The 14,497-nt window shown below is 35.1% G+C and overlaps 1 protein-coding gene and 1 long non-coding RNA gene across 8 annotated transcripts; one reads left to right on the forward strand and one right to left on the reverse strand.

Moving 5' to 3' along the window:
• Positions 1-135: 135 nt before the first annotated feature.
• Positions 136-4,241, forward strand: LOC124302011 (dynein axonemal assembly factor 4-like). 6 transcript variants are annotated; one of them, XR_006907617.1, is made up of 7 exons: positions 136-740; positions 872-1,112; positions 1,203-1,401; positions 1,566-2,166; positions 2,479-2,647; positions 2,762-2,915; positions 3,106-3,243. XR_006907617.1 is itself a non-coding variant. In XM_046757742.1 (7 exons), exons 1-7 carry the CDS (start codon positions 618-620, stop codon positions 3,282-3,284), a joined length of 1,629 nt encoding a protein of 542 aa, XP_046613698.1. In that variant the 5' UTR covers positions 136-617; the 3' UTR covers positions 3,285-4,241. The 6 variants fall into 6 exon arrangements, 3 of the variants coding, with proteins under 3 accessions (XP_046613698.1, XP_046613709.1, XP_046613716.1); XR_006907616.1 differs by having other exon boundaries at positions 3,075-3,215; XR_006907618.1 differs by lacking the exon at positions 3,106-3,243 and adding an exon at positions 3,062-3,093.
• A 7,450-nt stretch (positions 4,242-11,691) lies between these two features.
• LOC124298319 (uncharacterized) lies at positions 11,692-14,497 on the reverse strand. 2 transcript variants are annotated; one of them, XR_006906860.1, is made up of 5 exons: positions 14,373-14,497; positions 12,949-13,017; positions 12,751-12,848; positions 12,484-12,651; positions 11,692-12,250 (listed from the first exon to the last, which is right to left on the reverse strand). It is a non-coding gene; the product is annotated as an uncharacterized LOC124298319 (long non-coding RNA). The 2 variants fall into 2 exon arrangements; XR_006906824.1 differs by having other exon boundaries at positions 12,484-12,848.

Consider the following 14,497-nt stretch of genomic DNA (forward strand, 5'->3'; position numbering starts at 1 on the left):
TTGGATGAAAAAATCATTCTATCCTTGATGATTTTAATTTCTAATATGTCAAGTATCTATATTATCTTATACCAAACCATACCAATGACTTCCAGTTATGATCAAGATTTTTTACTCTAAAACAACCCATAGTGCAGCTAAATATACTTACTAGAATGTATGTATTGATTGAGATGAATTTAATCGAGATTCAATGTCCGTGTTTACAGGATATGTATTTATTTTTTATATCTACAATTTTAAAATCATGTAAAATTAGTCAAGTGTAGTACGATGTATCGTAACAAATTAATTTTTTTATGCAGAAACCTGTAAGCGAAGATGATCAGATATCACATGTTATTGTTGTTATCGTAACCAAGGTATATTTGGTTTGTTTGGTCAATAAGTTAACATCACTGGTACTAAAGCGATTTCTCTTTATGTTTTCATACATTATTTCTTCTACGTGAAACTTATGGATCCCATGCTCAACAAGGCACATTAATTATCTGCATCTGAGTGGCACACTTCAAACTTTCAGCAAAGACATCATAAAAATACTTGTGTTCACTATTGACGCTATAGTTCTGTAAACGGACACACTTATCGTCTATTGAGTTGAATCGATTTCAAATATGCCAGCTATTGTGGTCAAGGAATACAGCTGGCGTCAAACAGATGACTCAGTAGTAGTTAGCACACCCCTTTTCGGTAACCCAAAGAATGTGGATTTATTTACTTCAACCAACTATATAAAGGTGGTATTACACGTGTCAATCTATTATGTTGTTATCAAATATTTAAAAAAAAATTTTTTATGTCACCACTGTTGCATATATTTTAGATATTAGAAAAACAATTTCAGAAATAAATTTCATATTTGTCGAAGGCCAGCTATCCGCCATTCGTCCTGGAGCTCTTTCTCTGGGGTAACATTCTGGAGCACGAAAGCAAATGCATTTTGGACAAAGAACAGGCGAACGTAGTCTTTACTTTAAAAAAAGCAGACTTAGGTTTGATCTGGCCTAGTCTTCTAGAAGATCTGGATAAACATGCTAAAAAAGAACGTAGGACACAGGCCTTGGAGCAAGCTCAAGTAATGGCTGAAGAAAGGGCTAAAGCTAGAAGTGGTAAGCTATTAAAATTCCAAGTTATTATAATGTAACTTTATTTTTGCGATGCTCAGTACATAACTCAATGGAAATTTTTATTTTCAATAGAGAAAAGACACAAGCTACAGAAACAAGCAGTCAGAGCGCAAATCAACTTAGACACAGCAACGTTAAACAAAATAGACTTGCTACGTGACACAGAGCGTAAACAAGCAATGAACGATTTTGAAGAGTGGAGGTGTACAATGCAGAATCCAATATTGTCGAGTATTGAAGGCGAAGTTCAAGAGAACAGGAAAGCTTATAGGTATAAAGATATTGATAGCATTTAATTTTCAGTGAGTGAAAATTATTGTCTGATGAAAAAATTGGTCACTGTCATAAATTTCGTAGTCTACGTATAACACTAATAATTGTAACATCTTTTTTCTTGAAATTCAACATAAGAGTTAGAAATTCATGTTTACTTAGGCCACCATTGAAGTGGTTCAAAGATGAAGCAGGCGAGCTTAAATCTAGAGAAATGACGCAAAAAGAAATTCTTAATCAAGGATTGACTCTCAAAATGGAAAATAGTCCAGCTTTGAAACAACTGGAACAGGCAAGGGTAGAACAAAGTGATATAAATGATACTAGTTTAAATGAATCACGAATTGAAGAAATAAAGCACCATGAATCAAATGTCGCACACTTTACTGGTGGAAGCAGCACAGCACTTCAGGATGTCCAGAAATCTAATGAATCCGATTCATCCAGTTCTTCTGAAGTTTCTGAGTCTGATTGTACAACTGAAGAAACTTCTTCCTTTTCAACGACACAGTCATTCATCAAAGAGATGAATGAAAAGAGATTAAAGAAATTTTACAGTGAAAGAGCCGAGAAAAGTCCGAAACCTGGAAAGCAAATCATAAGGAACGTATTGACGCAAAAAAATTTCAAGGCTAATACAATATTTGATGAACCTAAAAAGGCGATCCCATTACCAAGACAAAATGGAATAATTAACGTCAAGTTTTCTGAACGCACATTTCCAACTCCTGCTAGGGAAAGCCATCAAGTAGAAGAGCAAGAGGTAAACCTGCTTGGTTCGCTGTCCTAAATACATCTCGTTCTCGCAGATATCTAAAGATGATTTGTTTGAATAGAGTTAAAATTAATTATTTATACATGCGTATCGTGCCAGATATCAAACTAACTGTACAAAGATATTGACTCTTTCAAACTGACAATTAACCATCTCAGGCTGACCTTGCGTCATCATTTCATCGTTTCATTGTTTGGAGGGTCATATTAAAGATGCCTTAAAGTGAACAAGGCTTCCTTGAGTACTTGGTTAAGACTTATCAAGTTTTCATAATATCAGGGAGATGTTGGTTGGTTTTAGTGGCTGGAGAAACAGGCGGCAGCAAGACGACAAACCGGTTTCATTCTGGAAGACTTGAGACCAGAAGAATTGGATCCTCAATGGCTTAAGGATAAGGGAGAGTATGTTACCATCAATGTATATTCGAAAATGAAGAGTCAACACTTAAACTTCAGTCATTCAATAAAATGTACATCATCACCAGACAACCCGTCACACACATCTTTGTTATTACAAATTGTCGTGTCAAACAGCATAAACATTAACAAGGTATGAATATTGATAGATCTGGTGTTATTTACAGCGAGTTCTTCAAAGCTGGAAATTACTTGGGGGCAATCAGCGCCTATAGTCATGGAATAAAATTAAGTCCTAAGATGTCATCTTTATACTCAAATAGATCAGCAGCTCATTATGCTCTTGGTAATTACTTCAGATGCACTGAAGATTGCTCTAAGGTTAGTATATTCTACTCGATACATGAACATTACATGTAGATTCCTTTTTTATGATACAGATTTCTGCTGTTATTATTTTAGTAATTATAATAGTTATTCAAATATTACCTTCCATTGTCATAATTTAATATTATCATATTAAGCAGAATGCAATTACAGGCCTTAGAATTGATGGTACCTCATTGCAAAGGAAATTTAGATTCTCGTGCCAAGTGTCATGCTAGGCGTGGAGCGGCACTCTGCAAGTTATCTTCTCCTCAACATGGCATACCTGAGTTGGAAGCGGCTCTTAAACTTGACCCGGAAAATGCGACTATCAAACGTGATCTATTAGCTGCCAAACAATACTTTGATATTCACAAACAGTGAAATGAGAGAAGGACTTACTATTGTTTTCTACATGATGATATGAATACATGCAGTCTACACAGGCCAGACAATACATTATGCCTAGATCTCAATATTAATATTACGGATATCTACGAAAGAAAACTTCAGCCATAAGTAGGAATTACGATACTCCATATAATAGTATGCATAAAATTTAAACCTCACACACCAATGTGTTTTACATCCAAGTAAGTTTGACCGTAAGGTGTTTTATGTAAACAGGTATTTATGCAATATATTCAGCTCTTTTTTTTTCTAATTTCCTGTAGTAAATTTGTATTTTACCCCAGATGATAAAGGCACTCTGATGGTAGTTTGACATTATGTACCCAACGCAACGCTTATATCTAAACTCATGCAAAGCATGCACAGTTTTTTCCGTTATATTTTCACTTCACATTCCAAAAAATCCTAGTTGATTTGTGCTTCAGGACGGAATCTCAAATCTTCCCAAAATTATCAGTAGATATTCCAAGTTTCAGCACGGCCTGGGATGGGGATCTTATGACGCAGCCAGATAAATACAAAGAAAACGTTTCAATGTGCCTTTAATAGAAATAGTAAAATATATATTCATACTGTATCACAATCATGCTTTGTAAAATTCGTATCAGTCCATACACTACATGAACCGTGTATAATACATTAAATAGATATGAATTTGTTGGTAGTGAACAACATGACCACAGCAAATTTACATTCATTATGAAATATAAAATTACATACAAGTCAGTGTACATAAATTGTACTTATTACCGTATGCGAAGAGAACAACTTGTTAGTATAATTGTAATTTTTATCAATAATATATCAGCATTCTCTACGCTAAATAACAAACATCGTCAATAAAGCTGCATTTAGAGAATGAAATAGAACAACGATATCGTGACAAAAGTAACCCAAATCTGTGTGCATGTGAGTAATCTGCACATTGTATAACTAATAGGTATTTATGGAAACATCTTGATCTCTAGATATACTAATCCGTTTCAACTCAAAATATTTACAACAGTTACAAACTATTTCAAGACGAATGACGATATTGTCGTTGACAATCAAAGATTGCAATCACTAGCAAAATTAGGAATTATTCGCTACTAGATCATACACAGTGGCATAACGTATGGTTCTCTGCAATAATGGTTTCATAACGGTCAGGTAAATTTTTCTTAATTATGTGCTCAACTTTGAATATAAGTGTGACGTTTTCATACATCTTTGGCGCACAGATTGTGTTTTCCTTACAACAGCCTGAGGTTGCTTCGCATCGAAATAACACTGTTGAAAGTGGGGTGAACCGTTCTTCTGTACTTCTGTTTCCTTGTAACAAATCTATGACAGGTATTGAATAGAGTTGTGGGCGCTTACACCAGAACCTCCCGACTTGTTTCATGTGTAGATTGAACGCCGCCTCACTGTGACTGTTTAATGTAAAAATATATCAATTCATGGTAACTATCATAATTGATGGAACAAAAAGAATTTGATATAAAATCTGTAAAGCTGTTATACTATAAGGGTAAATTGTAGAGGCATAATCAGAATCAGTCTTATGTTCATCATTTTCTCAGTCACAAAATCGCTCAATAATTCATCCAATTCCGTCAACTGCTGTGTATCTTCCAATTTGCAAATGCAGGCTTCACAGTGCTCAAACCAAGTAATTTTTGGGGAAATAGGGGAAAACTTTGCGAAAATAACGGGGTGTTAGGGTTCCAATATTTTTTCATGGTACTGACCAAATACAGCAAAATTAGATAGACACCAGGGTGTCCGACTGCACCCTAAATATATGTTCATATTATAAAAAAAAAAAAAAAACACCTGTGAATATACAAATTTTTGGATAATATTAACACGCGCCAATAGTATTAAAATGGGGGGCAATTCAAATTTTGGATGAATATACATTGAAACGAAAATGCATTGAAATTTTCGACGTATGTCAATCATCTTTTTTTTATAAACTGAAATGGAATGAAAAAATTAATTTGATGCTTGAAAACAATGTTTATATTTCCAACTAAATGTAGGAACAAAATAAAACCGTCAAAAATACGGTTAGGTGAAATATAAGAGAGTTTTGAGATTCAATGTATTTTTTTTTTTTGTTTGTTCCAATGTTAAGTTGCAAGTATAAATATTGTTCTTATGCATCAAATTGATTTTTACAATCCCTTTTAATTTATGAAAAAAAAGCAACTGACTGGCAAAAATAGAGGGATTTTAGAGGAAAGTTAACTGCTTTGAGATACATATATTTAGGGGAAACCTTCAGTTTTACAGTGTTTATGCGGAGAGAAAAAAGAATATGTCAAGTTTAGGGAAATAGGGGACCCACTGTGTAGCCTGCAAATGGAATAATTTTTTGAGAATACTGTCTTATTTTAATTTCAACTGAAAGATATGAATTTTCAATTCAAAGAAAGTATTTTCTCTCAAAAAATGTCATTTCAGTGCATAATTTATCCACGAAATGTGATGTACAATTACGCACTTGTTCTTCACCAGGGATTTTAAAATTACTATACCTAACAGGAACTCATGAACCTTTCAGCTGAAATTCTGTGCACGTGAAAAACCTTACTCTTGCAAATTCACGTTGATCTTCATTGTATCTTATTATAGATTTTTTTTAAATCTGTGACAGCAATATTTCATAAAATTTGGCAGATTTGTTGCAGTTCACGTAAAAAGAAAATCATCGCAACTTTTCAAAGTCTAATACAAAAGAAGTCGCAAAAAAAAATCTTTTCCCTCTCTGCTTCAAACATGCATTACAACCTGTGTTTTTTTTTCTACGAAGAAAAAGAAATGGCATCGTATAAATATGGCCGGTCAAGCTGAACTGAAATATGTTACACATACGTATATCATACCACATCCTATGTGATCCTATATTTTTCATTATATAAGCATTTCGAAAACTATTTTCAAATAGTTCACACACTTGCAGTGTACAAATAATTACATAACTGCGAACAAACTGCGCAGTTAAATGAAAAATTTGAGGAAAAAGTAATAAATATAAAAGTGAAAATTATCGATTGATCTATATATTATATCGTTAGTATTGGCTTACCTTTGGGGTCTGCAATTGGTCATTGTGCATCCGATCGTGACTAGAATTACCAAGACTTTGTTCATCGTGACTTGATTTACAATGAATTAGGATTGCCGGCAATTATAACAAGAAAAACTGGATACAAATAGCGTAGGCCTGCCAATTAATAATACGTCTCTTCTGTCGGAATAAATTGGCTCGCAGCCGTAACGCACGGCGGGCTTTTAAACACCGTCCAAGTTGTGCGTAAGACTAGACGGATCGTTACCAAACCAGAATTATTTATACTCCCCTCTTCTTATCGCGGTATACTTCAACCAGGACCGTCAGGATTCTCGCTTTTCACATTATCACGTCATGCAGTGTATCTATGTATGTATGTACATGCATACGTATCACGTTATGGGTATGTTTATAATGCTCGTCGTAATTTCCATGCTGCTGGCACGCGGACTTGGCCACCGCGACTAAAATAAAAGTTTATACAGGTATACGGTTAAGATTACAGAAGAAAAGCGATGAGAAATTCCACGAAGTGGAACGAGAAACGAAACATGTAAATTTCATAATAAAAAAAAAAAAAAAACTGCCAAATCGCCCCTTGACATGCCTTACTTTGGAGGTTTCACCCCCTCAAAGTGTTAGAGAAGATAACGAAAAAAATACGTATAAAAATTATTACAAACAAAAATCAAATTGGAGACGTCGACCTGGGATGGCTTCCTTGTAAAAAGAATCAAAAGTAATTTTCCTGGTTTCAATGTAAATCTTTTCTTAATCGAGAGTATCTAAAATTCTGTAATTATCAACTTATTCAGTTTACTAGAACTATTGGATCCTAATTATACTGGGCTGCGAAAGTAATAATTTTTATATTGAAGACAGGAGATGAAGAGGTGAAAAAAGGTTTTATATAATCAGCCGGATATGAATTCGTATCAATCTGTGTACGAGCTTCCGAATTTTTCGTACACAGTTCATGCCTGAAAGCATTTCAGTAATACATAAAAACAACGCAACCGTTATAAATCAGAAAACATTACGTTCTACCTGAGATTAATTATAGAAAAAGATATATAATTTGAAAAACTGGTAAATTCGAAAAATTAACGACGGAGCCAGGAATCGAACCTGGTATCTAGCGATGCTTTACCGGAGCCTTACTCCACTAGACCACCTAGCCGCCCTCATACATACACAGAGGGCGGCTAGGTGGTCTAGTGGAGTAAGGCTCCGGTAAAGCATCGCTAGATACCAGGTTCGATTCCTGGCTCCGTCGTTAATTTTTCGAATTTACCAGTTTTTCAAATTATATATACTTTTCACAAATTGAAAAATTACCTCGAGATTAATATTAACATTGATGATGCATATCCGCATTTCAATATTATACGATCCGCAATTTAATATCAGACGGTCATTGACTGTCTTACGAGCTTCGCACCAAGAAGCGTAAGTTACCAAAATGTAAACACACTTACAGACACTCTTACAATTGTGCTCGAAGAGGAAGAACTTTCTATATTCACATAGAAAAAGATAACTCGCTTGCATTTACAAATCATGTCTAACTCGCACAAATTATTCATAATTACGGAGTTTAATTTATACGTGTCTATATTTAGCTACGGCCATCCCAGTTTCGCCTGCAGTGACGTATGAAGCATTAAAATGAATGATCATAATCAATCATAAGTTTTGTTACATTCCTATACCATTTTATGTATGTATATCCATGTTTGACATAGGGACTTTTCATGTTACTGTATTGGTTGAAACAAACTTTACTGGAGCATATCGACATGGGTCGCGATCATCTCCCTGACGAATTTCGGCACTCAGAATTTCACGTGGTATTTATACTACATCGCACGTGTATGCCTACGTGGGATTTGATGATTCACTCGGGTTAACCGCGTTCAGCATGTCGAAAATCGGCAGAAAGTTTTCGGATTCTTAATGTCTGTTTCGTTTCCTCTTGTCACGTGCGTAACGAAACTGTTACCGATGACGTCATGTTCCTTTATCTTCCTACGGATTTTTCATCTTGCTTACGTCACAGGTATTGCCAGTATAATATATTTTAGTATTATAATTAATAGTCCGGTCAATTTAGACATAAAAATAGTGATCGAGCCACAATAATTCCGACAGAGCTGAATTTTGGTAGAGACCTTGGGTTTACCATTATAAATAAAAACAAAAAAGTCCCCATCGATACCATGTGTGCTAAAAAAGCTTATTCAAGGTCAAAGGCCAAAATTTTTGGTTTTTTCGATTTTTCTCGTTAACGGTTAATTTTACCAAAAAAAAAGCTTGGACCAAAATTGTAGATCATAAAATTATCCACAAAAATGGTCTCTATACTTTTTTTTCCTAAGAATCATCATTTCTGAGATATCCCGATTCTGAAAGTCAAACGAGTTACATTCTATATAATATGCACGCATATTATATATGTCACGGATATACATAGTATATGTATAGTATATATAGTATATATTATAATATACACATAGTATATACACAGTATATATTAGACTAACTCAAAAAAAAAAAAATATTTTTTTTTTCGATCTCCAGATTCATTTATTTATTCTTTTTATTCGCTTTTATTCGCTAGATCGCGGTATTACTTCTGTTGCGTAAATACTCTGCACATGCATGTGAATCTTTTTGATCATTGCGGTTGACCACATCCGAATTACATACCGTCTGAGCCACTCCTGTTTTGCGTATTTCCCGTAAGTATGCGGTGAGACGATGACGATACCTACACACGCCATCGACTACTTTTACACCAGAATAAGGAAATTTCTGCATCACACCCATTTTCTGCGTATCCATTATCCGGGTAAGGTTGACATAACTTCAATTCGGAATGTACACCTTTCACATATTTTTATTGGCATTGTACTCAATATTGCACATCTTGAAAAAATTCAATTCCGTTCCGTTCCATTATTACGTTCATAACTATGCATGTTAGAATTAAGTTTCGATAAGACATTCACCGATTCAAGATTCGTGCTAGAGTACAAAATCAAAGCTATAAAAATATTTTTCACCAATATTTTCAATTGAATCAAATAAATGGCGTTCCAAATAACGTCGTAAGTTACTAAAAGGATATGAGTCACCTGACCAAATATTTCTTCCCTCTCCGTCTTGTACAGATGGTGCTTATATTCGTTGTCTGTTGATGGCTGTCTCGACTTTACCGAAACAACAAATAAATCCCAGAGTCGATGTTGCATGGGTATTTCTCGTTTCCTGTGTTATTCAGACGAATTGCAGCTGTATAGCCGAGAAGTTGTTGACCATTTTCCTATAAATTGTCACTTCACCATGTCGTTAACATCTGTTTGAAGAATCTACGAGTCCATATTGACAATGGTTAGTTTGCCTACAACCGTTCGTGTGTCTCGTCGTCTTATAGCTTCACCGAATGAATCTATTTATATTTCGCAATTGAATCATGGGCACGGAAGGCTAGACCAATCGTAACTTGTGGGCAAAGTCATGTTAAATTACGCTTAAAAACAGATGGCAACACCTACATTTCTATCTACGTATATATGTCGATTACGCCACGGCTCGTCGGGGAAACCCCGATTGGACTATGGATTCTGACCCGTTCCCGTACAGGTGATTCATAGATGATAGTACAGTCAACGATGCAATTACTTGGGGGTGAAAATTTTGCATCGGGACCAGGTCTTATTTATTTTAACAAGCATATTTAAAAACGCGTACAATGGAGTTGTGCTAAGCCTTATTAACTGGGTTCAAGGTCGTAGACATTTGTTCATGCCAAAGATTCCAGGAATTTTCATGCGTCATGAAATCGGTATAAGAACTCGTTCTTTGTACGCGCATATTTTAATATCTGCACATGGATAATTCCAGCCCAACTCAATCACAATTGAAACAGTTATTGCTTCGTTTATGACACCAATCGTTATAAAAATCTGTAATTCACTTCACCTTTTCGAGACATCCATGTGGCATACGTTTATACTCTTCGGAAGATATCAATTAATACTACTTCCCAGAAAAATACTCGTCTACTTTAGTCGTGCTTCGGCTCGAGTACTTTACGAGTTCTTCCACCGAAGGGGATAGAGTTTTGCAAAACCGGGAAAATATATGCCTTATAGATACTTGCTGCAATGTGTCTCGGTAGCATCCTCATTGTTGAGTCATGTCGTTTGTCTTCCAGGACAAGCCTTCGATAACCAAATATGGAGAATTAAAAACATAAAAGAGTTTACCTCGTAGATTTCGGGAAATTAATTGCATTTTCTTACACCAATGATTTCAAAATTCTTTCAACCTAGATAGAAATACGTACTTAAAGAGACGACACAGCTAAATTGAGATTAGTGAACTTCACCCATTTTGTTAATATTATTTGTCGATTCCATTTTTAAATAAATAACTTAAATCAATAAGTTGTCTTTCGTTTATAATACTTCCATACCACAAGCGAAGCTTTTTTCAATGAGAATTAATTAACTGTTGAATTTCGACATGTACGATTGCAGCTAAGAACTAAGGCGATGCGCAACTCCCGGAACAATAATCAGCATCTACGGGAACTACATATGATATTGATTTAAGTTATTTACTTCAAAATAGAATCGACAAATAAACTTAACAATCTCGGTGATGTTCGCTAATCTTTATTTCACTATTGAATTATTTACCAATTTAATTGTCATTGCAGATCCACAACTGGCACAAGTGTACTGAAGTATTGCGGGCATAACTTACGTGGATGCTTCCAAGTTGAAGGGCAGGAGTTTTGTCTTGAGCCGAATTTACAAAATTCGAACGCGTAAGTTGTGAAAATTCTTCTGACCCTCGGTTTATTTCAATTACTTCCAGACCAAAATCGTGTCTAGCCTAGAGACTGTCTGTCTAATCCTTGAATATGAATCATTGCAAGATAGCAGCGGTCTCGTGCTTGGTATAAAGTGATAGAGCATTTATTGAATAAATAAATAAGACCTTGGTAAAATAAGGGGATAGGGGGATAAGGGTCCATTTTGGCAATAATATTCCAAGACAAGAGATGCGAGAGCGTCAGCTGGGCATCGTCAGTCCGAGATTGAAAACTCAGGTCAAGTGCATCTCGTTGCTATATCGGCCATGACTCAACGTGCCCGGACAAGGCCATCCGAGCAATAGATCAGCGAAATAGTTTCCATCGTCATACTTTATAAATATACCAGAAAATTTAAAACGTAACATTTACATTGATAGAAATGGATTTCAGCGACGGGCGATCGGGGTCAATCAAACCTTTTTTGGGTTTGAAGAAGTTTTTTCTTTTTATTGGAGAAAAATGAACGCGGACAGCTTTTCCTTGTTTTTAAGTATCTTAACTGATAGTGCATATCTTGCCTCGTTATTTCCATCTGTTTTTACTTATTGTTGTATCTGGTAATGCGACTGCTATAATGGCATACACTTCTTGTTACACAAGGCGTAAGAGTAATGTCTTGTTAACTGATGCGTATATACGATATGTTTTGCGTAGAAAATCTTATATTAAAATATTTTTAAGTGTAAATAGTTGTAAGAAACATAGTTTATCTGATGAAACTGGAAATAGTTCTCACATTCATCTGCCGTTGCTACTGAAACACGAAATTTAGGCACGAAATGAATACATATATATTATGTACAAGTATAAGTAACATCGTGCACGGGCCTTTCCTGTTATGATATAGTGAATGATAACAATTGAAATAAGTACAGTATTTCAGCTGTTGTCGTCTCTTGGAACTGGTTTCAAACTGAAACGATCCCAAAGTTGTTTAATTCCTTTTATACAAAAGGCAGCCAAGAATAACCATGTTTTCTCCTCAATTACCTGCAATGTATAATATTTGCCATCGTTTCGAGTAACTGTTACCATCTATAATTAAAAATTAGCAATCACGATTTACAGTGCCAGATTATCTTTCAATTGGACGGAATGAAAATATACTCGCAGAGTGACAATACTTTTTCATCGGGAAATATCCCGTGTACGTCATAACGCTCGCGATTCATTTAAACTACGTTGCGTTCTTCTATATATAGAGACTTCTGAAGAATACTCACAGCCGGGGTTGCCGCGAAGGCCAGTTTACACCTTATATGCTTATCAATGCGTAATAATCGAGAAACGGAAAATCCTTTGATGCCGTATTCAAATTTTCTTCACTACATCTCCAGCTTGATCTCACGTCTTGTATCACAGAGTTTCAACAACGTCCAATATCTTGAAGGCTTTTCAAAGACGCGCAAAGCGGATATGTTATATAGGATGACATTTTTAATGTAATTATTTACGTTTTATTTCATCGAAAAAGTCAAAAGTGCTCGCACCATTATACAGACCGGTTTTTTCACCTTCAGACAACTTTGACCGATAACGTCGCGTCGGCTTAATCATCGCACATGCAGCTTCTTTCTCATTATACAGCCTGAAGCAGATTACACTATTTGGTTGTACTGGATGCACGTGGAAATTATTGTTAATTTTCATTTATTTATTTATTTATTTTCGAAACGTCTTAACTACACCTTTTGATTCGTGAATCGCATTACGCAGCGGTGACGAAATTTTTCTCGGAACTCTCTGTGCAGACTGATCTGAAACCAATGTGGATTGTTCAAAGTGGCGAACAGTGAGCGCACGCTAATTTCGAATCAAGAATATTTAAAACATAGTGTAGAAGCAGGTCTACTTTGAAAAAAAAAAATTAAAACCGGAAAAAGCCATTTTGCTGAATATTTCACTGCAGAATAATTAACCCCTTGAGTATCAGTGACGTATGTACGAGGAAATAAAAAGTCGTTCCTCTTTGCTCTATGACACATGTGTGCATCGCGAAAAAACATGTTTATGGAGCTTTTTAAGCCATCTGTACCTGCACGGCTATGACCGTTACTATTTTTAATTTTATTCACCTTCTAGTATGTTGCAAGTAGGTCGTTCCGAAAAAAAAACACGCTTCGCAAAATATTTGATTCAAATAAAACAAGTTTTGTAGAAATCAACCAATTAGTGAAATCACTGTTAACTATAATTACCATTATTGAATTAATTAATAGTCTCCTTGAAAAAATAAAAATTTTGCGACCAGAGCGATGATGGGCGTGCTCTAAGTTTGGGGATATAAGTAAATCTCTTGACAAAGTTCAAGAGGTAGAAATGATCAGTAAAATGAGACAAATCTTCAGCGTAAGAATTTTGATTAGATCGTATTTTCTTTAAACTAAATTCACAGCCAATTCCGCTTTGAACGCAAAATTTTTACTTCCTCGTAAGGAATTTACGGTATAAATCTCAGCAGAATTAATTATAGCCATAAATAATAATTTCGATGACGGCGCTATTACTAAAAGAGACCATCTTTTTTCTTAATCAAAACTTTGCGAATCGCTGTTTTTGTCGGGCGCTGTAACATACCAAGGCACGTATAATATTGACAATGGTGAGACTCATGGATAGGTTGAGATGTTCCCAAATGTTCCATACATTCTTTATTTTTTCTTGGTTAATAAATTCGACTAATTTTACATCATATATTTCAACAAACTAAAGTAGCACACTATATTCACTCTGTTGCCCATCCGGGGTCAGTAACATTCAAAGAGTTAATGAATTCCCAGTAAAACCTGTTCATCGAAATAGAATTATTAATGGATCTCAAAATAAATAACTTCAAAGTCTGGAAATACCTTTCGACAAAACTTGGTAACGTGCACTCTCACTTTGTCACTCCAAAAATTTCTCGTTCAGATTTTTACATTTTATTTTGAGCCCAAGTTAGAAAATCCAACCGCCTCAACTTTGTGGAGATGCGGAGTTTAGCTGTACGCTACGATCTTCGAAACATGAAGCAGCATTCAAATAAAACTGAACTATATTCTTTATCACTAACTTCTTATAAACCTAGTTTTATCGGTTTACAAACACCAACACCCCTAAATATGATAATTACCTCGTTCATGAAATGTTCAAGCGAAGTTGTGAACCTTCGAGGTATCATCCATTTTTAGTATTGGACAACGATAGCAATATTGTGTAAGTCACTTATGTATGTGCATTCGGGTACGTTAATTGAAA

This window comes from Neodiprion virginianus, chromosome 1, assembly GCF_021901495.1.
Source record: "Neodiprion virginianus isolate iyNeoVirg1 chromosome 1, iyNeoVirg1.1, whole genome shotgun sequence".
Lineage (NCBI taxonomy): Eukaryota > Metazoa > Arthropoda > Insecta > Hymenoptera > Diprionidae > Neodiprion > Neodiprion virginianus.

Coding starts and splice junctions, on each gene's coding strand:
- LOC124302011 (XM_046757742.1), top strand. CDS start 618: ATGCCAGCTATTGTGGTCAAGGAATACAGCTGGCGTCAAACAGATGAC. Junction 741..871: donor CTTCAACCAACTATATAAAG/GTGGTATTACAC, acceptor TATTTGTCGAAG/GCCAGCTATCCGCCATTCGT. Junction 2,167..2,478: donor ATCAAGTAGAAGAGCAAGAG/GTAAACCTGCTT, acceptor GGTTGGTTTTAG/TGGCTGGAGAAACAGGCGGC.